We start from the raw sequence: 27,130 nt of genomic DNA, 5'->3' as shown, positions 1-27,130 counted from the left end.
TCCTTCTCTCTCAAACCCAATCACCAAAGCCTTTCAATTCCATCTGCTAAATAGTTCTCCGACATGTCCATTACTCTGAAGCTTCCCTGCACAACTCCAGCCAAGCCACCACCTTCACCGTCTGGACAACTGCCAGAGCCTCCTAACTGAACACTCTGCATCTCTTGTTGGCCTCCTCAATCATGTCCACACAACAGCACAAGTGATCTTCCTGAATGGCTCATCTGTTTGTTATATCACTCCCTTCTGATAGCTTCTCACTACTCAGGATAGAGTTTGAAACCAAACAAGGCCTTACCTGATCTGGTTCCTCTCTCTTTCTCCAAGCATATTTTGTACCATTTGTCCCTCCATTTATACACTTCAGTTCCTAAAACAAGTTACGTTCCATCTACCCTAGGGTCTTTGCACATATCGTTCCACAAGTGTGTGTTCTCTGCCCCTCTGGCAAACTCTTCATCCTTCAGGGTCTGTGTTAACTTTACTTCATCAGCCAAGCTTTCTCCGGTGTTCCTGAAATAGGTTGATTGGGGGGTCGGGAGGAGAGGTCCATGTTCTGCCAGCACTCAGTACTTTTCCTATGTGATTGCGTATCAGTCTATTTATTTGTTTTATGTCTGTCCCCCAGCTAGACTAATGGAGAAATAGTGTACAGTGTACCCTTTATGCCAGTTCTAGGCACATAAGAGCATCTCAATATTTGTTTGAAGATCTGTGCTAAGGGTTTATGTTTATTTCCTGATTTGGCTGTCACAACAATTCTATAGTGCAGTACTACTGTCCCAGGAGAAAGGGAAGCCTGGAAGGGTTAAGTACTTTGCCAAAAGCACTAACCGTCACCTTCAAAACCCAAACCAGGTCTCGTCCCTAGCGCCCATGAGAGCTCTACACTGCAGCATTCCCTTCACATACCAACAAGTTGATAGAGTAATACTATTTTGTCCAATTTTGAGACTAAATATGCTGGAGCTAATTGGGAAAAGACCAACATGCCTAATAAACCCACTAATTTATTTTCCCTCCTATTTATGAATAATCCAATACAAGGAATCAAAATAAGTGTTCTCAAGTCTACACTATATTGCCTTCTTATTCATGGAATAAAAATAATAGTATAAATTTAGAAAATACTTTTTAATAGACATTATTAATAAAATCAAGAACTTAGGAGGGGAGAGAAAATGTTCAACTGACTCCGCCATGACAGTATGCTCACTCTGTTGCTTCTTCACAAAATCAGCGTCCTCAGATGCTCTCCAGAGGAGTCAGGTGTGCTGATGTGACAAGAGCACTACCCTGGAAGTCCTAGCCACAACTCTTACACTCACCAGCCCATTATTCTGGGCCTGGGATCCCTCACCCGCAAAATTAGTGGACCAAATAGGCTTCTTCAAGTTTTCTCTAAATTAGGATTCCATTATTCACTACACAAGGAGAAAGTAACAGTAACAACTAAGTCAATCATCAATGGCCTCAAATATGTAACTGAAGGCCTCCTGGGTGGGTCTCCCCAGACTCCACTTAAATAATTTCATGGCTGCAGCCCACGTGACACAGTTATTTTTTCCTGGCCTATCTAACCTACATGAGTAAGACTGAAACCTCCCTTAAGATTTAACCCCACAAATTTTAATAAATATATTACTTAGTAACTCTGGGGGAAATCATTGTTTGCATAGACTTTTCAGGTTTTATCTTTTAGTCCTTAAATACAAAAAAACCTCTTATAGAGGGAAATGGATTTGATATTTTTAAGGAACGGAAAGCATTTCTGGAATTGTAATAAAATTAGTTGGGGGAGGGAGGCGAGTCTATTTTTATTCTTTGTGTGGAACATTTGAGTATTTTACTTGGATCTACAGACCAACCTTCCCACGACCCCCCTAACATACATGCATCTGCACAAATGTACACAGATACTTGGTATGTGCTTCTGCGATCAATGGGTTATTCTAAGAACTACTGAAGGGAAAGACATCCTACAGATCTTCTGGCCTTGATGTGGACCAAGGGCATAATTTGTGCCATCGTAGTTTTGTGATATTTAGACAGTGGTCTAGTGAAGCTTTTCTAAATATGATTTCAACATCATAAAAGGAAATCTAGTCTACTGGCATTTATAAAACACAATCCTTTTTAGCAGATGCCAAAATTTGACGTTCTAACTTGTTTCTCTTATTGACTTAACACATATGCAGCTAATACTAAAGTTATTAAAATGCCTCAAATTTTCATAAGCTTTTTCTATATTTCTTTCAAATTATCATCATCTTTTTCTATTTTAATTGAATGACATGCTACTTAACAATTTTTCAAGTGCAGTAATCTATGTCTCTAAAAGATATTTTCAACATTTTCAATTCCAAGTGTTGCTCTCCATGTTACATCAAGATGTTATCCAAGGCCTTTAGACTCTATTCTTCCAGTTTAGAAAGAAAAAAAGTGAACATTTGTGTAATCTACAGGTTAACAACCCCTTTTTATCAACAAATCCCTTGTGCATATACAGTCAAGGAATTCACTATGGACAGAGTTCACTTTTGCTTCTAGACCAAGGTGCACGCTACCCAATTTTTCTTTCTCTACCAGCAGGTCCTGCTCTCTGGAGGATTTCTTGGCTCTTTGAGTTTTGACAATTTAAGTATCTTTTAAAAATTATGTCAAAGGTAAAAGATTGCTGGAGTTAACAATCCAATAAAGTTTAGATTCCCTTTCCTTCTGAAGAAAAGGCAGAAATTCTTGCCTTGCTGAAATTGAATGTACATACATTTCTTGGGATATGTTTTCATTTTAAGAAAGTAATTCTCAAGGTAGATTCTCCTTGCAACCATTCCAAACTTTTCCAACAAATATTTCATTTCTAATTGGCTGGGTATCATCAAACCATTACAGAGAAATAATTTTAGAAAATAAAATGTCACATATAATTTGGTCATACCAACAAAGCATATTGTTACTTTTATATGTTCATGTTCTTTTAGTTTTCAACTCAAAACTATAGTTTTGCATGCTTTAATTTTACAAATAAATGTAAATTTAATTTTCTTCTATTGAAGATTGAAGTGATTGTAGATTCGAAAATATATTCAACTGAGGTACTACAGTTCAATTAACAAATTCTCTTGCTATAGAATGTTAAAATTACTTTAAAATTTTAGTTATACAATATATTGCAAGGAAATCACTTTCTGCATATAGTTCCTTTGAAATTACATGCTTAAAATAAATTCTCAGTGGCCCATAACTAGGTCAAGAAATGTGAATGTTTTGGTAACCTTTGATTTATATGAATAATTGCTTTCCCAGAAAAGGGACAACACCAATCATAATGTCACCAGTAATGCATGCCACCACAATCTTACCATAAATAAACAAAATTAGGTAAACTTAGGTATAAAATTAACATTTTGTTGTTTATCCTCTAGTAAAGTTGAGATTCTGGTAAAGTTAAACTTTTTCCATTTATTTGTTTGCCATTAATTCTTTTTATGAATTATCTTTGTGGGCTTAATCTATCAATTAGACTTCAGATACTGTTTGTAAATGTGATTGAATTCTCTAAGTGAGACAGCCATAAACTCCTATCTGTAATACCTGATACAAATATTTCTCCACAGTATTTGTCTTGCTAATTTTAGCTTTCCAGTAATTCTATATTTGTATATAGTTAATTTCTTCCATCTTTTCCTTTATAAATCATTCTCCTTAGACCTTCTGCAGCTCTTCTCCCGTCTTCCACATTGAATGTTCACATGAGTGGGTGGCTTTCTGACATCCTCATTTCTTCTCCTAGTTACCTTTTCTCGCCATTGGCCTTTATCATTTAATTTAGTGAATTATTTCCACATCCTTTGTTCTTCTTCAATCATATACACACACACACACACCTGCTATGAACAACAAAAAAACCGAGAAGTAAATTTGAACATGTCGGCAATGCCTATCTGGAACTCTAGCACTGACTGTTTTTTGTGCCCTGATAACTGTAATAAAATTAGCTGGCTTGGCTTTCCTCTGATGCCCAACTTCCACCCTTCTCTGTCATCACTTTGTTTTCCCAACCTCTTGTCCTCCTTCAATAGCTACAATGAACACAGACTCAACCAACAAGCATCAACCCCTTCTTTCCTATATCCTTACGTCATGCCTCTCTGCCCGGCCTTTATCATTTTAGTTACTGATACACAATGAATGGGTTTGTCTTTCAAGGAATTTGTCCAGTTCAGTTGTCAAATTTTTTGGCATAAAATTGTTCATTATATTCTATTATCCTTTCAATATTTATAGAATGTATATTAATATAACTTCTCTTCATTCCTGATATTGTTCATTAGTGTATCTTTTGCTTTTGTTTCCTGCTCAATTTGGCTAGTTTTATGAATTTTTACTGATCTTCTCAAAGAACCAGCCTTTGGTTTCAATGATTTTCTCTACTGTTTTTCTATTTCATTGATTTCCACTTGGATCTTTGTTATTTCTTTCCTTCACCTTACTTAAGGTTTAATCCATTCTTCTCTTTTAGTCCCTTAAAGTGGAAGCTGGGGTCATTGATTTGAGGCCCCTCTTTTCTAACATAGGTGTTTAGTACTGTAAATTTTCCTAAAGTCCTGCTTTAAAGGCATCACACAAATTCTGATATGCTGTATTTTCAGTGCAACATGCTTTATTATTTCTTCTTTGATCCATGGCTTATTCAGAACTAATTTAATTTCCCAATATTTGGGGATTCTTCCAGAGATCTTCTTGTTATTGATTTTTCTTTCAATTCCACTGTGGTCTGAGAACATATTTAGTATGACTTAAATCCTTTTAAATTTATTGAGACTTGTGTTATGTCCTGAAATATGGTCTAATTTGGTAAATGTTCCATATGTACTTGAGAAGAATGTTCTCTGTTGTTGTATAAACATTAATCAGGTCAAGTTAGCTGCTAATGTTCAAGTCTATTATACCTTGGCTAATTTTTTTTTCTACTTGTTCTATCAATAATTGAGAGAGAGAGTATTGAAATATCAGCATATAATTTTGGGTTTGTCTCTTTCCGTCTGGAGTTCTGCCAGTTTTTTCTTTGTCTATTTTGAAGCTGTTATTAGATACATAAATGTTAGCACTGTTTCACACTCTTGATTAAATGATCTCATCATTATAAAATGAACTTCCTTATCCCCAGTATTATTTGCTCTAAAACCTACTTTGTCTGATATTAATATAGCCACTTCAACTTTCTTTTGACTACTGTTAGTATGATATATCATTTTTCATCCTTTGACTTCTAACCTTTTTGTGTCTTTATATTTAAAATTTGTTTCTTTAAATCAGCATATAGTTGGGTCTTGAGCTTTTTAATATAATCATATCAATCTTTGCCTCTTAATTGAAGAATCTAGACCATTTACATTTAATTTGATTATTGATGGTTAGGTTTGAATCTATCACTTTGCTACTTGTTTTCTATTTGTTTCCATCTATTTTTGTTCCCTTCTTTCTCTTTTTCTACCTTTTGATTAATTATTTTTGATACTTCCATCTCATCTCATTTGTTGCCTTATTGGCTATCTCTCTATATTAGTTTAATGGTTGCTTTAGAGTACACAATAGTGTACTTCCCTTTTTCCCTTATGAATTTTATGCTATTGTTTTCATGCATTTTACTTTTACATGTCATAAATCTCACAATATTTTGTTATTAATTTTGTTCAAACAATTATCTTTTAAAGAGACTTAAATAATAAAAATGAAGTCTTATGTATTTACCCATGGAGTCACCATTGCTGATATTTTTTATTCCTTTGTGTAAATCCAGATTTCTATCTGGAATCATTTTTTTTTCTGCCTGAATGGCTTCCTTTAACATTTCTTATAATGCTAGTCTGCTAGCAATAGATACCTTTAGCTCTTTGTATGTCTCAACAAATCTTTATATTGACTTCCTTTTTGAAACATATTTTTGCTAGGTACAGGTTGATAATTCTTCCCCCTTTGCTACTTTCAAGATGTTCCTTCACTGTCTTCTCACTTGCATTGTTTCCAGTGAGAAATCTGATGTCATACCTATGTCATACCTATACATTTTCTTCTGTAATCTTTTATCTGCCTTTAGAATTTTCTCTTTGTATTACTCAGGGTTCTCTAGAGAAACAGAACCAGTAAGATGTGTGTGTATATGCAGAAAAATATTTATTTTAACAAATTATAGTTTATAGGTTATAGATGCTGGAAGTCTAAAACATGCAGTGTGGGCCAGCAGGCTTTACTTCAAGTCTGAAGGCCAATTGATGCAGAATTCCTTCTTGCTTGGGGGGAAATCAGTCTTTTATTCTACTCAGGCCTTCAACTGATTAAATGAGGCCCAACCACATTAGACAGAGAGGAATATATGCTTTAGTCAAAATCCAATGAGTTAAATATTAATTTTATAAAAAACCACTCTCAAAGAAACATCCAGAATAATTTTTGACCACATATTTGAGTACTGTGGCCCAGCGAAGTTGAGACGTAAAATTAACCATCACATTCTTTATCACCAGTTTTGAGCAGTTTCATCATGCTGTACCTTAGTGTAGTTTTGTTCATGTCTCTTGGCCTTGGGGTTCATTTCAGTGAGCTTCTTGGATCCGTTTACAGTTATTTTCAAATTTGAAAATGTTTCAGCCATTATTTCTTCAAGTATTATTTCTGTCCATTTCACTGTCCCCTCCTCACCTTCACAGATTCCAATTACCCATAAATTAGGTGACTTGAAGTTGTCCCACAGCTCACTGATTGTTTTTGCATTTTGTCCTCTGTGTCTTGCTGTCTTTACTATGGATAGTCTCTAATGCTAATGCCTTCAAGATTATAAACCTTCTCTTCTATAATGTCTAACCTGTCATTAATCCTATCTGGTGCATATTGAATTTCAGATATTGTAATATACACTAGAAATTTTATGTTTTTTTCCCTTTAATATCTTCCATATCTTAACTTTATGTAGAATTCAGTTATCACAACAGTTTTAATGTCCTTCTTTGCTAATTCTAATATCTGTATCAGTTCCAATTGATTGATTATTCTTCTCATTATGAATCATGTTTTCCTGCCTCTTTGCATGCCTGATAATTTTTGACTGAATGTCAGACATTGTGGATTTTACCTGAAGTGCTGGAAAATTTTGTTTCCTGGAAATCTTCCATGCTTTTGTTCTGGGATCCATTAAAATTACTAAAAAATGATTTGAGACTTTGGTCTTAATATGATTTATTAGGTGGGTTCAGAGCAGTGCTCAGCTTAGGGCTGATTCCGGAGGCAAGACCTTTCTGAATATTCTACCCATATTCGTGAATTATGACTTTTCCAGTCCACTTAGTGGAAATAGGCCGAACTCTCAGGCCTGTGTGAATACAAGGCACTGTTCCCTCCAGCCCTTTCAGATGGTTCTTTCCTTAGCTTTGACTAGTTTCCTCATGTGCATGCATTGAATACCTTGCTGGATACTGAAGGGAGACCTTCTGCAGCTCTCTAATGTTCACTCTGTACAACTTCCTCCTCTCCTGTATTATATCCTATGAACTCTAGCTGCCTTGGTCTCTCCGCTCTCATCTCCATGTTGTCAATGCAGGGAGTCGGTTCAGTTTCCACTAGAACTGTGCCACCACCTCGGCACTCTCTCAGGGCAGTAAGCTGGGGCAAGTGTAGGGCTCACCTCATTTGTTTCTCATCTCTCAGCGATGACTAACCTGTATTGCTTGATATTCACTTTCCTGAAAGCTCATTCATATATTTTCTCCATCTCCTGTCACCCCCGCCCCCATTATTTCAGGTGGGAGGGTAAACCAGTTCTAGTTATTCTCTCTTGACCAGAATCAGAAGTCCTCATTCATTCCTGCACTCACTGACCTCTCTCAAGCATCTTCAGTGTTTCCTTCTCCCTGACCACCACTTTGACACCTCTGTCGACCAGCAGGCTCACATGGCACCTTTCCTTATAAAAACTAATTCCCTTAACAATACTCCCTCTGTTTCTGTCTATTTTCTTGAAAGAGTAATCTATGTGCAATCTCAGCCAAGAGGCTAAGGAGAGAAAAGGATAGTCCATACCTCATTCCCTCTGCTTGCTCACCACCCATCATGCCTCAGGTTCGTTTCTACTCTAACGCCTACAGGCATTTAATAAATGCAGAAAGAATGAACGATATACAGTTGTGATTAGCACTCTCCTTCCCTCTCTCTACCTATCATCCCCTCAGCCATCTCATCCAAATCCACAGTTCAGTTAGTTCTTATATCTAGATCTCCAGCTACAAACTCTCTCGAGTCAGCTTGTTGTTTGGCATTTGGATCATTGTTAAAAGGCCTGCCGACACCTCAAAATTACCATCTCCAAAACTAGACTCACTATCTTTTACTGTCATGTTTACCTGTCATGTTTCTCCTACTTTTTATAATTCACTCAATCACCAGGCTAGAAACTTAAGTCATATCTGATTATTTTCTCCTCCTTTATTCTCCTCTCTAATCCCCAATATGATTGCCAGTCTTACAGGATCAATCACATCTGCCTCGAGCTCTCCATCTCCACAATAATAGCCCCTGGTGGATCAGCTCTCCATTTTCCAGGTCTCTCTCAACAGCTTCTCCAGTCTCTAGCTTCGGGCCACAACACATCCTACATCTCTGCATCCTGGGCCTCAACCTAGCAAGACCACTAACTGTTCTCTGAATGTACCCTATGTTTCCTATCCTTACTCTCCTCGCCCTATTCCCTTCTGCTTAGATCCTACACATCATATGAGGCTTTACTCAAATGAGGTCTTGTTTCATTCCCCAAATGAGAAAGGATTACTCTCTCTTTTAACTTTCATAAGTATAGCACATATCACATTCTGTCTTAGTACCTGGCATATATTAAACATTCAATAAATGTAAACTATTTATCATTTGAATACTTATCTTCCTAACCTGGGTATAAACTTGTTGATGGTAGAGACCTCCAAAGAGGCCACCCAAAAAGCACTGTGCCTGGTTCAGCATAATGACAACTTGGAGAAGCTTAATTTCCAAATGTTAGCCAACTTAATATCTAATTCATCAGAAAATCAACTAGCACACAATGTTGCAATTGGTTCCAGGAAAAGGAAAACCTTATTAAAACAGTTAATTAAAGCAAATATAAAACATATTCTATTGTAACTTACAAATAATAAATTATAAAAATATTATTTACAGATAATTTTTTACATTACAATTCCAAACTGTGCTTCTAGCAATAGTGCTTCTTGTTTATATGTCTGATAAGTTACTTTGGATTACTTTTATGCATTTTGGGGGAAGTTGCTTTGCTTTAAAACAATTAAGTTAATAATGTTTATGTAATTACATAACACATTTCTCAACAGATATCCATAATGTCACAAACAGCAAATACATATTCCCATCAGAATTTCTAAGCCCTGGGTACCATTAAGCTTCATTTGAAGACATGAACTGGCAACTGACCTCTGTCACTAGCTGTGTGACAACAGCCACTTTGCCCTATCTTTGAGTCTCAGATGATTTGAAGACAGAATATGGAAAAAGAATCTTAGCTGCCATATAAGGCTGTTGTGAGGCTCACAGAGGTATGACATTTTATGTAAAAATATATTGATTCATTTATTGTTGTCTGTTTATTCATTCAACAAACATCCGTAACTATGCCCAAAACTTATGCCAGGATCTCACAAAGCTGAGTAAGATGCTGTCATCTGCCCATAGGAGTTTACACCCAAGGATGGGAAGACATACATGTAAACAGCGGTGTTACAGGTACTACATTGTAGAAATATGCACAACGTACAGAGGTTTGAGCATGGAGAGCTCAATTCTGTCTGGCAGAAATGGAAGGTAGTAATTGGGAACAGTGTCATGCAAAAACCTAGGCTTGAGTTCTGCTCATCCTCTCTGTGGTTTCACCAGTCGTCATGAATCCTTTTCCCCCCTCATCCTTTAATCGAACTATGTCTTTGTTTCTTTGCAGGTCACAGATTCTTATTCACAATTCTAAAATCGGAAAAGCTCTCAAAACCTGCACTTTTTTCCTAACATATTTGGTGACAAAACCTAATCTGAACTGATGTAAGGTTCCTTCCTTCTTGGTGATCGATGTTTCCCTACTTATAAGGAAATCCTCGTTAATGACTCCATCATCCACCCATCACCTGAGCCAGGACTTGAGTCATCATCCTTGGCTTCTTCCTCTCACCCTCCAAACCCACTGGCCAACAAGCCTGGTTAATTCTAGCCCTAGCCCTCAAATAAGAGTTCTAGCTATCTATTCCTTCCTCCCTCCCCCTCCTCTCCCCTCCCTCTCTCTTGTCACTGCTTTCATTAATGGCTAACAATGTGTCCTATAATTCAGTCTCCACATCATGGCTAGTGTGAGCCTTCTCAAACGGATACATGATCACATAGTTTCCTTGCTTAAGAGACAGACATCTCTGCACTATCTACAAGAAGAGCTCAAATTCCTGAGCACCGGATAAAAGATGGCCATGATTTGGCCAAGGCCTGTCTCTTGTGATTAGACTCCTGGCATTCTACTAACCATGCACTGCAGCCACACAAAATGTGATTCCCAGGAGGTCCAATCTGTTCTGGGCCCCTCTGCCTTCGCACAAACATTCCCTCTGTCCTGACGTCCTCTTTCTTCTCCCATCCAGCTCTTATTCCTGCTTGACTGCTAAGCTTACCTACCCTCAAGATCCAACATAGAAAATTTCATCATGCATCCTTCCCTTTCCCCATTCCAAGCAACACCAACCACTCCTGCTCCTTTGTATATTTCTGGACATGGCGTTAATGTCTATGTGGCCAGTAGACTCAGTCTCCTGGAATGTTGGGATTATTGCTTATTGCCAGTTCCTCACACTGGACCTCGCACGTGGTAGGTCCTGCTCATAAAAAGCGGGCTGAATGAACCATCTTCCTGACTTTCCCAGACAATGTCCCACCGCTTGTCGGCTCCTCCTGTGACAGCACAGTTCTTTATCTCCTACAACTGTTTTTCCCTTATGTTCTCTGATTTATGCTCTTCTTTCCTGCTTCATTGTCAGGGGAGAAAGAGGAAGCATTTGGGAAGTGACAAAAGCTCTAGGTAGCACACGGACACGTTGGGCCAGGTAATTCTCACTGGTCGGAGCCTGCCCTGTGCCTTGTAGGATGTTTAGCAGCATCCCCGCCCTCCGCCCAGGAAAAGTCAATACCCTTCTCCAGTGTGACAACCAAAATGTCTTCAGACATTGCTCCCTGGGGAGCAAAATGTCCTGACTGAGGGTCACTGCCTACACTGACTTTCTCGGCCATCTCAGGGAACATGGTTCACCTGACCAACGGTCCCGGCACCGATTATTTGAGGGAAGGAGATATAGACGCCAGCAGTTGCACTGTTTAGAGAATGTCTCACCAACACAAAAAGGCTACAGTGACATATCAAGAGAGGATACTCTGTGGGCCTGAGATGAATCCATTTTTTTACAGTACTAGAATTCCAGGTTTCACGGCTAGTTTGTGTAATTTTTCCTGAGTGTGATTTATTCACTGACACTGAAATGACCAACGAGAGGGATAGAAGGTGCCAGTTAATGCTATTAAAGCTTCCCTCAAATCTATTTTGAAAAACAGTATCTAAAAATAAATAAACTGGCTGAAGCACTTAGCCGCAAATGGTGGAGAGGGAAGGAGTGGGGAGAGCACAAAAAGCATAAGAAATAAAGGCCCCGCGTGGTACCCACCTGTGGTCGACACTACGTTGTCGGGGCTTTCACTGCAGAGCTTTGACAACAGACTGGTCTTGCCAGCACCGGTGAGGCCTATGCAAACCAGGTCATATTCTGGTCGTGCAGGCGGTGGTCCTTTGCAGCAGAGGGCTCTAAAACACTGCCGAGAGAGGGGGAAATGTGGCTCTTTAGAATCACACCATGGACACAAAGCTTAGCAATACTTCCAATGACCAAGTATTAAGAAGTAATTAAATAACCTATTACTTCTTAGGAGGAAATGAACTCTAGAGTGGAGAAATCGGAAGACACCACCTGAACTGAGTGATCCAAGTTACCATCCTCAAGGACAACACAGATTCAGACTTCACAGCCCCCCTCCTGCTGTGACAGGTACACAGCAAGGGGCGTGACATCATGATGCAGCTTCCCTACCAAAATTGTACAACTAGCATCTAAGCATCTCAGCATAGGGAAATCAGACAAAACCAGTCTGAGGAGCGTTCTGCAAGACAACTGGCCTGTTCTCCTCTAAAATCTCAATGTCGCAAAAGTCAAATATGCTGTTCCTGATTATAGATGATAACAAAATGCAGTGCTGCCTGGATTGGATCCTGGATCAAACGAGGAAAAATACCACAAACGACATTATTAGGACAATAGGTGAGGGCTGAATAGAGACTGCATATTAGATAACAGTATTACATAAGGTTAAATTTCCTGAATTTAACCATTGCACTGTGGTTATATAAAGAAAATCATTGTTCTGAAAAAACACATACTTAAGTATTTAGAAGTGAAGGGTCTTGACACCTGCCAATTAACTGGCTAAGAAAAGTTCTAAATCTCTTTCTCCATCACCATCTCCATCTCTACATGGCGGGGAGTGTGATAAAGCAAACATGGTAAAATGCTAGTGACTGGTGAAGCTGAGTAAACAGTCTCTAGGAAAATTCCTTGTACTAGTCTTACAACTTTTGGATATTATTTCAAAATAAACTACTTTAAAAAATCACTGAATAGCGTCACTGCCATCTTGACCTTTGCTATATTCTGTTTCAAGTCAACTGAGCTCCGGGTACTACAAACTGTCATGTAGTTTGTGCAGTGCACACACCTGCTCGCTCTGCGAGAGTCAAGGACAAGGGCTTTTGGGGACCTGGAAATCATTCATGCACTTTTTGATCTTTCTACTTATTTGACACCCAGCAGGGCCAACTATGTACCAGCTCGTAGAACCTGAAGTATTTAGGCCCTGAATGATTCTAGAGAGAAAGAAAGACGGGGAGGTAGGGCAGCAGGCAGACCTAGGGACTTCTGCGTCATCTGGAGATCATGGGAGAAGGTACTTATAAAAAGGCTGTGCTAATTCCTCTTACTCAGATAAAATTGGAGGCCTAATTGGCTTTCATTCGCTCATAAATCAGGCTTGATTATTTCTTTCCCTCACTTCTCATACCTAGTTAGTCAACAAGTTCGGTCCATACAACCCCTGAAGTAGCTCTAGAATCTGTCCTCTTCTCTCCCTCACAGGCCAACATTATCTAGACAACATCAACACTCTCCCACTGGTCCCAGTATATTTATTCTTGCCCTCTCTCTATTCTCCATGTGGCAACCACTATGATCGTTTATGAAAATGAAATCTAATTGTATCTGTCGAACCCCCTTCAGTTACTTCCCTCTGCTCTTGGGTCCAAACCATTATCATGGTCTGTAGATTCCCTCCAGGATCTGCTCCATCAACCCACCCTTCCAGCCTCATCTCCCATCACTCTCCCCCTCCCTCCCTGGTCTCCAGTCATGTTGACCCTTTCGCACTCAACATATGCTATTTCCTCTTCCACAGCTCTTGGCTTAGCAAACTCATCAGCTTTCATATTTCAGCTCGGGGTTGCCTGCTCTGCTCTTAAGAGTACATTAGCAATTCATGTCAAGATCTCACACGGCGTGTTTATGAATTCATCACACAGGCTATAGTCATTTCTTATTCATCATCAGAATATGGGAACCACATCTGTCCATTTTTATCCCAGTATCTCCCATGCTTAGCAGAGAACATGGCATACAATGTACCCTCAATAAATAACCGTTGAATGAAGAATGAACATTAAAGTTTCCCATAAGAAAAGAAAATGTAAAGACTAGTAGATAGCTTGATCTATGTTCTCTCTGGGCCGCCATACTTCAAGAAAATAGTGTCAAAATAAGAGAAACCCTTCACTTTTTCATTTTGCTTGGATGCCAGAAGTTAGCCCAGTTCCCAAAAGTGGTTTTGATGTACAGGATTTTTTATTGGTACAAAAGAGCTTCTTTTTGTCTTAAATTCAGTTTTCCTCGGCTTTTAAGAGTTTCTAACTACTTCTGGTAAACAATTCTGTGATCATCTAATCCATATTCTTCACAAATTTATTAAACTCTAATCATATTTCCTCAGTCTTTTCAAGCCCAAGGAGTCCTAATTATTTCTGTCTGCCTTCATATTGCAACCCCACCCACACCATCATATTATATTAGCTGTTCTTCTTTGACCTTCCTTGAGTTCCATTATGCCTTCTCCTACAAGATTAATGACAACTATAAACAGCATTTTATGCAAACACATCACATCCTAGGTTTGTATGACACGTGGCTGATGTTATCTGACTTTGCAAATTTTTCTTTATTCATGAAAAAACAAGTCTTCTAGACTCGATAAGAGTTTTTCTAAGAGATAGATGTATGTATGTTGTGTATGTGTGTTGTATATGTGTATGTTGTATATATATATATGCACGTTGTGTATGCATGCATGTGTGCATATATGCATGTTGTGAGCATGTATGCATGTTATATGTGGAAACACACATATGATGAATGCATTGCCTCAAAGAGGACCACTGGCTGGCAGCTATTCACTTAGAAGAGCCCTGCCAGGATCAACTATGGCAGGCAACACCACTAGTCACACAGTGGTTTCTCTTATTGGGCTGCCTTGATCTTTCTTGGGGGTAGAAGGAGAAATCTTATTCCTGCTCTGGTCACCACCATTCTTGCTCAGCTCTTCTGCCAGAATTCCCCTGGACTATCTCCTGGGGGGGCGACTGGCCCAAACTATTATAAATCTTAAATACAAAATGAAACTGTATATATACGTATGCAGTGACTGATTACTATATGGCCCTGTTTAAATTATTCATATACCAGTATTACTCAATATTTTGGCCAAAAGTTCCAGAATTTCATCTTCACATTCTTTTCAAAAGACAGAGTATAAACACTTCGCAGCGAAGCCCATCAATGTCTACATCACCTGTTCATTTATTCTAGGTCATCTACACCTAAGACACTCGTGACATAAAAGGCGTCTAGCAGTGACATTCTACATTGTCCTCTTCTTCTATCTCCTCTCTGGATATTCTGCCCAGTGATGTCACCTCCAACCCCATGGCTCCAATCATGTAGATGTTAAAGACACCTGACATGACATCTCCCCTCTCCCCCTAAGTTCTTTCCTGAATTTCAGGCTCTGTATTTCCAACTCTTCTGGAAGACCCAAACTAAGTCTGAATAAAAAAGCCCTCCCCAAACCACAGAATATGGAACTAAGGTATTTTGGAAGACAAAAAGCATAAAGGTTAGATGACAATTATTACAAGGCAGAATCTTTCAAATAAATCACATAATGTTTGAATAGCTACTTGAAATTAACAAATCCTATGGTTAAACAGGAACAGTGTCAAAATAAGACTTTTAAGAATATGCTATTTAAAATGGGGGAATAATACTCTTTTTTTTTTAAGTCAGTTTCTAAAAGCTGTATGGGGTTTTCACTTGTTTTTCGTTTTAAAACTTAATGAAGCTCTGGATCTCATAGTCAATTTACTTAAAATTACTCATTTTGGCCTTTAGACTATACTGTACCAAAGTTCATTGTGTCTGTCTCCTAAAGCAGCTCTTGCATTGTTAAGAGTAAGCCCCTTTCAATGTCGTACAATGCTGAACACAATGCCGTCGGCAGTCCTGACAGCAAGTGGCAAACTCAGGCTTCATTCCCAGGCCAGACACTGAGGCATTGTGTAACTCTGCTCAGGCCCTATAAACCTAGCCATGCTTCAGTCTCCCCGTGATTAACCGGTAACATTTAAACACTATCTGCCACTTCCTTTCTCCAGGAGGAAGCAGTTCAATGCATTATGCTACAAGAAAGGCACCACACGGACAAATAACTGTTCACCACGATGCTCATTTTCCTAAGGTATCTTAGGTGATAGTTAGCTTCCTTGGGCAAGGGCCTGGGAGCCCACTGTGCAGCCCAGACTGTGGTCCTTCCCTCCCATCGGCCAACAGCAGCCTCCACATGCCCCATTCCATCCCATTCCGACCAAAGACACTAAAGCCGCACAGCCCTTGGCCTTCACTTGCAGCAGGGAATAGAGAACAGGGTGAGTCTGCATTGTAACTACTATACCCAGGGCGGGGGGTGTGGGGGAGTGTCGGGGGGGAGCCAGTAACCAAGGTCATGGTCTCTTGCTTAGACTGCTTCAGTTAACAGGTCTTTCCACATTGGGTTGGTTACGACTTGTTTCTTTTCAAAAGAACGCAGTGTCTCTCGCCTATTATGTCAGGACACAGGATGTTTTCCCCTAGCTTGCATCCACAAGCTTCTACCAACATTGTCTATGAGGAAACGCTGTGCCAAGGTCTTGAGAAAGGGCAAGGATCAGAATCACCAGTAATAACTCTGTGTCCTAGACTTTGGACAAATCATAGAATCACATAAACTTCAATTGAAAAGTAAATGAGCCAAAAAGCATAAGAAAGAACCTGAGGGATATTTGCTTAAAGGAGGGTGAACACGTGTATTTGGGGGGGAAATAAGCAAAAGATTAAATGGCAAGGGTAAAATGAAACCTTGCAGTTCAGTGTGGTGGTCTAGCACCACGGCAAGACTGCCTTAAAATGTCCCCATTTCTGTTGGGGACAGTGCCAGGCATTCAGTACGTCTGATAGAGCAATGTACCAGCAGGGACTCAGTGAAGAACTGCTCAACAAGTCCGCACTGTAAAGCACTTAAGTAGGCATCTCAATTCCCTCTATGTCTCCACCGTAATGATACCCACTGGCCTCCAAATAGTTCACGAATCCTTCAAAGAGGCCACCCTGGTCCTGTACGCTCAGAAGGAAAGGCCCTTCCCTCTCTTTTCTAATTCACAAATTCCTATTCCAAGTTCTGCTCAGGTGGCTGGCACCTCTGAGACGTCTCCAATTCCTTTCCGCCACTCCTTGGTCCTTTGCACACACTTCTAGCACTGCGGTTAATACTGTGCCACGTGTATTTTTTTGTAACTGTAAAAAATTATTAGCCAATAGAATTACACACACTGACCCAAAGACATATTCATCTTTGGTCCTGACTGATATTGGTTCAGAAAGTTTCATGTTACAGCTACTAAGGGTGGCCCGGCAGCCAAGCAGGGACAGAGTCGCCCTCAACTTCAGGGCTCTAGACAGTCTTGTTCAAAACCCTGCCGCTCTGGCACTGGCCCCTGCATTGCCAGTATGTCCTGCCATCCCATGTCGCTAAATACCCGGCCTTGGGGGACCTGGCATTTGTTTCAACTGATGCTCTGTTTTTTCATTATGAATATATGATTTGATTCTTAAGCATAATTTCAATTTGATTGAAGCTCTGAACAGTTGCAGGAAAGTTTTCGTCAGTCAGTTTTGGGGCTTCCCCACAGCCATGCAGTCACTGCCCAAGCACCATCCTCTCTCCTGCTCATTTAAATACAGGTCTCACCACACAAAACCCAGAGGTTTCCTATGGCAGATAACCAGGTCTTGCTGTGGAGCCCTAGGGTGGGGTCTGGCACAGCACCCATTAAATACTTGTCAGATTAATGCTACATCAATTAGTCAGTACTGAAAAGCAAGAGAAATTTTATCCATAACTTGACGTGGATATGTATCTTAGGTAGTTTGATTTCAATACCAAAAATAGGTACCTGTACATTCTGACTCTCACCAACTCTCATGATGAAAAAAAGAAGTTCTTAAAAGGAAGTCAATTTCTACAAGCGTTTTCTAACACTAAATATGTTCAACATAAAATATTAAGTGTGCAAATACCTAAAATCACCCAATTTAAAATATTTTCTGAATCTATAATAGCTAAATACATAGCTGTCTTTTGAAAATACAACCAAAATGTGTTACCAGACTTATAAGAACTGCTGCTTAGTTTTGTAAGAGGAAGCATTGGGTGCCCTTACTAACTTAAGAACAAACCAAAGGCAGCTAATATTATTAAGCACCGCCGTAAGTGGTTTGCATGTCTTAATTCACTTACTAGTTTGAACAACCCAATGAGAAAAGTACTATATGCTTCTGATTTTAAGATGAGGAAACTGAGGTCCAAAAAAGTTAAATAACACGCCAAAGTGGAGCCAGGATTTGAACACTGGTAATCTGGCTTCAGAACCGTTTTCTGAGTCATGAGAATGCTAATCCTCTATGTAATATCTGAGAGTGTGTCATGTAGAGGAAACCTTTGAGGCATTCTGCATTAGGGCGATATACAGACATGAAAATGCACCAGAGAGCTAGGAAGTGACCAAGCTGGGGCTCCAACCAGGGCTGATGGGCTCCAGAGCTCTTACTCGTGTCCTCTTGGCCTTGGTCCGGCCATGTCTGGAGTCAGGGATCAGAGCATCAGAAGCAGGGTGTTTCTGTTGTTTTGAGGGAGTGGGAGTGCATTAAGTGAGTCTGCCTGTGTAACTGAACAGACAGGTACCTGGCAGAGGAAGGGGAAGATCCAGCAAGTAAGGTACTGCTGCCTTACTTGCACTGTCAGGTTTATGGCTAAAGAACTTCTTCTCGTTGCAGGCAGATGGCCCACATCTTTCTCCCAGGAGAGTTAGAGGGCATGGCTTCCTGCAGGGCTGAATGAGGGAGTAAGGAAGGAGGAGAGGGGACTGGCTGGGAGATAAGACGAGGGGATACTAAAGTGCTGTTGGCTTCTCTTTCCCGCTGTTTGCTTCTTTCATTTAACATCCCCGCCCCCTCTTTTTTTTCTATCCTCTCGAAAGGACAAAGCTTGTCTATTAAGGGAAGCGCATTATGGCTGCAGATATTTCTGATTCCAAGCATGTTAATAAGTGGGGGAAAAAATCTCTACAAGCACAAGTACTCAAATTTTCCTCCTTAACATATATGTATATGCAAATTATACCTCAATAAAGTAAATAAATAAATAAGCAAGTTCTAAACAAAATAAAATGTGTTGGAAAAAGAGTATGAAAGAACATAAATAAATAAGCTGAGTTGTGTAGAAATATATGTGAAGGAGATGATCTATAACGAACATGGTAGCTAATCCTTTCCTTCCATTTGCAAGAAGAAAAACGAGTTTCAAATATGCCCCGATGTCTTGGAGTAAATAGAGGGTCTTGCAAACAAGTGACAAGAATATCAGTTCAAAACAATACCAACCGCAACAGAAATAATAAGCAGGGCAATGGGATGCTGTGAAGAGGCCTTTGCTCACCAGAGGACCCCAGGAGTGGACTCTTTCCCACCTTACAAGAGCAATCCACTCTTTGAGGTGAAAAAGCCTGTGGCCCTTTAAGACCCTAGTGGGAAAAACAATACATTGTTTTTACAGAGGATGGGTCAAACCTTTCGGCCATGCTGGCTGCTCTATGCTCACAGATGAAGGCTTTGGCCCCGAATTGTCCCAGGGCTGAGGCTTCTGGCCAATACATCACACTGCCTCAGGACACTAAGTCTGTCTTTGCCTTACCCTTTGTATTTCTCAATCCACATTCCTTTTTGGGGTGAAATACTCCATTATTTCTGCTTTGTTCTGGGCTGTCTCCTGTCTCTGTCCCTATTAACTCGTGGCAACAAAAGAAACAAACAGAAGCAGGGGATTTCATGCTTAGCAGCTATAGACATTGGCCTCACGGCTTTGCAGAGGGGCAGACATCTGAAACTTTGAATGGAAGAGAGTGCCGCTGTGCTGAACCAGACCGGGGCCCACGTGGCTCCCCGTCTGGGCGTCAGGCATCCTTGATCAGCAGCGGCGTTCACGAGTCCTGGACGCATATTTCAAGATGAACCAAAAGTGGGATTTTAAAAGTTAGGGCATGTATCTGATAATTAGATTTAAAGAGACTCTAATCCATAATTCTCATATATTCCTTGCTATCCAAAATTTCAGGCCTTGTCATGTTGGAAATAGATCAGAGGGATGCGGCTTTTGTTTTGTTTTGTTTGTTTTGTTTTAACTAAGAAACTGAGAAAGGAAGCTAACTAGAAAATAAATCTTCCCTATTTTTAAGATATAATTCTTCTCTTATAATTGCTAGATGGAGTATCTAATTTTTAACTATCATTTTTTATAATAACAGAATTATCCAATAAAACCAGCAGAAAATTCCCCAAATATGAATGTCTGTAATGAGAACCAAACTTTATACGGGTATTTATAAATATACCCAAATCAGGGCTTCACCTGGGTCAGTTTCAGACCATGTACTATTTTTTTTCTAATGAGCAAATAAATACAAATTTAGCTGAAAGCGAAAGAGAGATTAATACATTTTTTATTAAATCTCTTTTATGGTCACTATCTAAACAGAATGTTTCTAAGCAGAAAGGAAGGCTTAACAATACACAAACACTTTTAAGATTTCTTAACAAGGGCATTTTTGTATATTTTGTACACTTACAAGTTCTGAGTCAGGAAATGACAATATTTTAAAAGAGCTAGGGTCCCTAGGTAGACCTTCAAGTGGGTTTAAAGATCACCTAAAAATCCCCAGGAAATATCCCAAGAAAGCAGATTCTCTCTGCTCCTTGTGCTTTTGGAACTGGAAATGGGGAGCCTTGTAACAGACAAGAGTTAAACGAAGAGGTGAAACTAAAATTGTTTTTTCTGTAGTCCCCAACAGTGGGAATCCTATCCCATATTTTCAGAAACAACAGAGCATTCTCTCCCTGAACAATCTTTAGGCTCCAAAACAGTGGTACTCACTCCCACATTTCCTGTCAGTCACCAATTCCTGTGAATCTGTCCAACTCGGTCTCTACTATCTATCTCCCTGTTCCTCTCCAGCCCAAAGACTTTGTCCATCACCACTGTCTCCTGGATAACACACTGTCTCTTCTCCTAACTGGTGTCCTTACCATGGGTCTTACCCAACTCCAATGTAGTCTTTGGAATGCTAACAGTGACCTTTCTAAAGCACACCAAGTCATTCCCATAATTTAAGCTCTTTCCATTGACACCCAGAACTGTCAGGATAAAATTCAAACTCCTTATCTAAGCAGATAAGGCTCTTTATGATCTGGCCTTTGCCTTCATTTCTGGCCTCCTATGGATGTTACCAGGATTACATACGATTATGTTTGTAAAGCACCTAAAGCAGGGTTGGCACATAAAACTTAACTGGTAATAGTTGTTGTTGTTGTTATTTCCCCACCATATACAGGGCCCCTATGACAATCATACAGAACTATGAGTAATTCCTGATTCAGTCTCCTTCATGCATCACGTCATCAAAGGAGCCAGCCATCTGCCGACACATCATTCTCCCCATCTTCCTCTGACTGGCTCCTAGCAACTTCTTCAGCTCAATGATCATTTCTTCCAGGAAGACTTCTGTGACCCTCAGTCTGACTTCGATGACTTTCCTCAAACTTCCTTAGCACCTTTCTATTCCACCGTCATAACCCTCATATTCTGTCGAGTCAAGTTGATTTACAGTCCATCTTCCCCCAGTGGACTTGGAGCATTTGTATGCAGACACCACTTCTCATTCAACTTTGGAACCTGACTGTTGGATACAGCATCCATCATGTACAGGAGGAGCTGCCCAGGGATTAAGTATATGGCTTTGATTAAGTGCATGGCCAAACAGGCCCGAAATCGAACCCTACTGCTGTCTGGAGCAGTTACTTCACTGATGTTTCATAATTTAGAAAATAAGGATCATCTCATAGAAGTGTTAGAGGTAGTGAATGAGATGCTGTATACCAAATGCTCAGAATAGTGCTGGGTAATCAATAGATAATATCTTCATGATTGTTACTACTACATTTTTCACTTAAAACAGTGTTTTCCTAATGAAAACTGATTTTTGTGACCACCAATTAGGATTCTTCTCACAGTGGATAATAAAAGATACTTCAGGGTTTGGATTTATTTTATTGTCCATTTGGTCAAAGATCTGAAATGATACACCAAATACCAATGGTGGCTAATGACATATAGTTTTCGTGGTTTGCCGTAATAAGAACTATTAAAAGGGATCATAATGTGATCTATAGTGGGACTATCATTGGATTTCTCTCTTCCCCTGAGAGGAGAAACTGCTTTTAAACATTACTGGTCTATCTGAACAGTTAAGTCAATTCTCTTTGATTAGGAATCTCCGCTGTGTCTATGAAGACTTAGACAAAAGCATAACGGGGGGCGGGGGGGATGTCTGTAATCCCTGCGCATCCTCAAATCACAGTTGCTTTAACTGCTGACAAAGACAAATGCTTACTATGGCCTAGCACTAAAGAGCCAATACAGTGAGCTAGATGCTATCGCGCCTCACACATCAACACATGTGTCAGACAGATTCTGATTGCAAAGTCTGTTATTGGTGATGGGAGAGACAGAGAGGGCACAGCTGGATATTTCAGATTCACAGCTGAGCTGGCAGCAGTGGTAGTTCAGGCCATCTTCTCACTTTAAAAGCTGAAATTAATCTGTGAGAGTTATTCAAAGGTGTGTTTTATTAAAGAGGCACTTTCTGACTACTGTCAAACTTCACAAGCAAAGGCCAAACGCACAGATTAAGGCAGATCTACTTAGGGTTATCTATGAGATATCTACTGATTTTGCTCAGCATCCATCACTAATAAAATACCAACAAAAATAATCTTCTGTTCCTTCAAAAGATTAAAAGTAGCATGTGGATTTAATTTATATTATAAATGCTTTTACAATTGGCTTTATTTTATTCCCTGGAATTAATACAGGCGAAAATGTCTTAAATGTTGTTCCTGTATATATTATACAGATGGTACAGCTATCATATAACAGGTTGGTGAAGATATTAGAGGAATCCCAAGGGCCTGACATATTTAACTGGGGTCTTACTAGAATGGAGTCTGAACATTATCAACAATTTTTTTTTTAAATTGTCAAATAAGGCACCCAACTCCCTAGCAAAGGAATTCCCAAACCAACCAGGAAAATATGATACTTGAACATCGAAGTGTTTTTTTAAAAGGATGTCCTCCTTTTTCTTCTGTACCAGACAGGGTTCTGGTTGCAAACACCAGAATAAGTGATTTACTGGAAGGATATTGACGATTCACAGAACGGATGAGAAAGCTAAAGAATTGCAAGAACCAAGGCTGCCCACAGTAACACCATTAGTTTAGGAGTTGCCACTTCTGACTATGGGGCACCTTGTATCAGACACCACTGCAGCATGAGAATGATCTCTGACTGGCCAGCCCGGTGCCACTGACCACAGAGCTGGAGCAGATAACTGCTCACACCTTGTTTCAGACTGGGACCCTGACTGCCCGCTATCTTAAACAATAAAAGGAGAGAGCCCTGACTCCAAGCTTTTGTGGGATTTGCCTCCAAATAGAGTACAGATGGCCCTCGGAATCCACGGGTGCCAAACCCACAGATTAAACCAACCAAAACTCAGAAATATGTTTTTAAAAACTGTTAGGTTGTCACTTACGCGGACTACGTAGTTATGCCTATGATGGTTGTGCCTGTATGGAACATGTAGACTTTTTTCTTATCATTATTCCCTAAACATTACAATACAACTACTTATATGGCATTTACATTATATCAGGTATTGTAAGTAATTGAGAGACGATTTAAAATATACGGAGGATGTGTACAGGTTACATGCAAATTCTACGTCATTTTATATAAGGGACTTGAGGATCCACGGATTTGGTATCTGCAGGGGAGCCCAAAACAATACTAACTATACTTTTTGTCCTTTGGTCCAAAAGATAGCAGACATTCTCTATTATTACAATTCAAAGACATAAAAGAGTCACTGATATTTGTTGACCTTTCAATTCCATGGGTATATACTGACATAAGATGTCAGAGCCTTGGGAATGACCAAGAAGAGTCAGGCTGAAACAAGGTGAGGGCAGGATGAGAGTAAGTAGAAAATTGAGCCCGGATTGTCCTGAGCAAACATGTTTGACCCTCTCAGTGTCCCACTTGTGCACTATTTAATACTCAGCTCTCCTATACTACATGCATTCTCCTCTTTGTTTGCATACTTCTATGGATAAATGATTACATGTAAGAAGATGGGGGCTGCCAGGGTATGTCTAGGAGGCTCAGATGCCTGACAGCTGTTCTGGCCATACTTGCCTAGTCTTGCTTTCCTTTCACCTTTAATATCCTGTAGAAGGAAAATGGGACAGGACATACTTGGAGAAGTGTGTAGTACCTAGCTTTTGTTAATTAAAAACAAAAACTCAATCACGTAGTTTATGTAATTGTTACTAGAAACACAAACTCCCGAAGGATGTGTGACTGGGCTTTGTCTTTTCTTTTCTTTTCTTTTTTTAAAAACAAGACAACTCTGGTTTTCAACATGTTTAAGTAACATATAACCCTTCAAGTTCCCTTTTCTAATTTGCAAATCACACCAAAATTGTGAAGCAACTGTTACAACAACAAAAAACCACTCATCTGGAACACGGAAAAAAAAAAAAAAGACAAGAAAAAAGAAAAATGCAATCATATTTATGGTTAGCAAAAAATAAAAAAAGCTATGGTCTTTGGCTGATAAATTCAGCTTTTCCAAAATAATAAAATCTGAAGGCTTGCAGTAAACTAACATGTTAAAAATAGTAGAGAGAATGAAGCTGGAAGGGCAAAGATCAGATAAAGGCATGCATTTTTTAAAAAAATTTATTGGGATAAGGCATGCATTTTTTAAAAAGGGCATTATGCTTTATTTATTTGGTGAATCTGTGGAAATAATTCCTTGTACAGAATACCATAAATGACAACTTGAGTCTTGGGTTCCCCATGGCTCTCCATGAGAAAAGTCATACTCATGACTCTGTACTTAGTGTTAGAATTGATTTTATAATTACAATAATAGTGCACACAAAGGTCCTCAAGGCAATTGTTCACGGACAAATTAGAGACAGTGTTAGCAGATATAAAATCTTCGTCACCAAGAGTACATAAAATGTATCTGAGAGGACCAGTACTCACCTGGGAACCACACAGGGGAATAAGAGACATCATCAGAAAAATGCAAGTATTCTTTACTATGAAAAAAATCTGAATCAACGAATTTTGGTCTTAACAAATTTTACATATATTAAAATAAAACCTCACTGTCGCATAATCTGGGGGTAGGGTAGAGAATAAAAAATTGCACTAAGGTTTTCTTAACAAGCAAGCCGTTTTCATCAAGCAACAATACAATAAAAACCACAGTTCTATTTTCAATCCTATTAATTTTTTTCGTAATTCACAATTTCTCACAATTTGCACATTTTTTACAGCCCTCGAAGTATAAATAATATGGTATCTCAAAACATGAGATTTTTGAAATGACAGATTATATAATGTTAATAAGAGTAATAAATTACATATTACTTCTTAAAATTTTTTTATTTATTAAAACAACAACAATACATCCATTTATCCCACAACAACCCCCCCACCCCTCCACCTCTTGCAAACACCAATCTGTTCTCTGTATCTATGAGCTTGGAGATATATATATATATATATAATGTCTATACATATATATGTATATATGTATATATATACATATATATGTATGTATGTATGTATGTATTTTAGATTCCACACATAAGAGAGCTCATACAGTATTTGTCTTTCTCTATCTGACTTATTTCATTCAACATAATGCCCTTGAGGTCCATCGTTTTGTCGCAAATGGCAAGATTCCATTCTTTTTTTTTTGCTGAATAATATTCCATTAAATATATACCACAATTTTCTTACCCATTCATCCACAATGAGATATTTAGGTCACTTCCACATCTTGGCTTTTGTAAATAATGATGCAGTGAATATGGGGGTGCATATACCTTTTTCAATTAGTGTCTTCATTTTCTTAGGATAAATGCCTACAAGTAGAATTAATGAATCATTTGGTAGTTCTCTTTTTAAGTTTTGGAGGAACCTCCATACTGTTTTCTTTAGTGGCTTCACCAATTTACATTCCCACCAACAGTACACAAGGGTTCCCTTCTCGCTATATCCTCACCAACACTTATTTTTAGTCTTTTTCATAATAGCCATTCTAACAGATGTGAGGTAATACTGTGATTTTGATTTGCATTTCCCTGATGATTAATGATGTTGAGCATCTTTTCATGTACCCATTGGCCATCTGTATGTTTTCTTTGGAAAAATGTCTACTCAGATCTTCTTCCCATTTTTTTGTTTTTATAAATTTTATTGGGGAATATTGGGGAACAGTGTGTTTCTCCAGGGCCCATCAGTTCCAAGTCGTCCTTCAATCTAGTTGTGGAGGGCACAGCTCAGCTCCAAGTCCAGTCGCTATTTTCAATCTTTAGTTGCCCGGGGCACAGCCCACCATCCCATGCGGGAATTGAACTGGAAACCTTGTTGAGAGCTCGTGCTCTTACCAACTGAGCCATCCGACTGCCCCTCTTGAAGCTCAGCAGCTCACTGGTCCATGTGGGAATCGAACTGGCAACCCTGTTATTTTGAACTCGCACTCTAACGAACTGAGCCATCCGGCCACCCCTGCCCATTTTTTGATCAGATTGTGTTTTTTGTTTTGTTTTGTTTTGTTTTTGCTATCGAGTTGTACGAGTTCTTTATAAAATTTTGGATATTAGTCCCTATCAGATATATTATTTGCAATTATTTTCTCCCACTCAATAGGTTGCTTTTTCATTTTTTTTGGTTTTCTTTCCTGAACAGAAGCTCTCTAGTGTGACTTAGCGCCACTTGTTTACTTTTGCTTTTGTTGCTTTTGCTTTTGGTGTTAGAGTAAAAAAAAAAAAAAAAAAAAATCATTGCCAAGACCTATGTCAAGGAGTTTATGGCCTATTTTTTTTATGAATTTTATGATTTCAGGTTTCATTTTCAAGTCTTTAATCCACTTTGAGTTAATTTTTGGATATGTTCTAAGACAGTGGTCTAGTTTCATTCTTGGGCATGTAGCTGTCCATTTTTCCCAACACCATTTATTGATGAAAATGTCCTTTCCCAGTATATTCTTAGCTCCTTGGTTATAAATTTACTGTATATGTGTGGGTATATTTCTGGGTTCTATTCTGTTTCATCGATTTACGTGTCTGTTTTATGCCAATATCATACTGTTTTAATTACTACAGCTTTGTAA

The 27,130-nt window shown here is 39.1% G+C and overlaps 1 protein-coding gene across 5 annotated transcripts in view; it reads right to left on the bottom strand.

Annotated features, from left to right (window-relative positions):
* Positions 1-27,130, bottom strand: part of ARL15 (ARF like GTPase 15) — a 381,079-nt gene that overhangs the window by 231,147 nt on the left and 122,802 nt on the right. For all 5 annotated transcript variants that reach the window (XM_074328945.1, XM_074328946.1, XM_019756149.2 and 2 more), the window contains one exon: positions 11,748-11,892. In XM_074328945.1, coding sequence (XP_074185046.1) covers positions 11,748-11,892 — 145 coding nt within the window. The remainder of the gene's footprint in view (positions 1-11,747; positions 11,893-27,130) is intronic.

Source organism: Rhinolophus sinicus, linkage group LG03 (assembly GCF_036562045.2).
Source record: "Rhinolophus sinicus isolate RSC01 linkage group LG03, ASM3656204v1, whole genome shotgun sequence".
Classification (NCBI taxonomy): Eukaryota; Metazoa; Chordata; class Mammalia; order Chiroptera; family Rhinolophidae; genus Rhinolophus; species Rhinolophus sinicus.
Note: the sequence above shows the minus strand (reverse complement) of the source record. Positions and strands in the feature narration are given on the sequence as shown.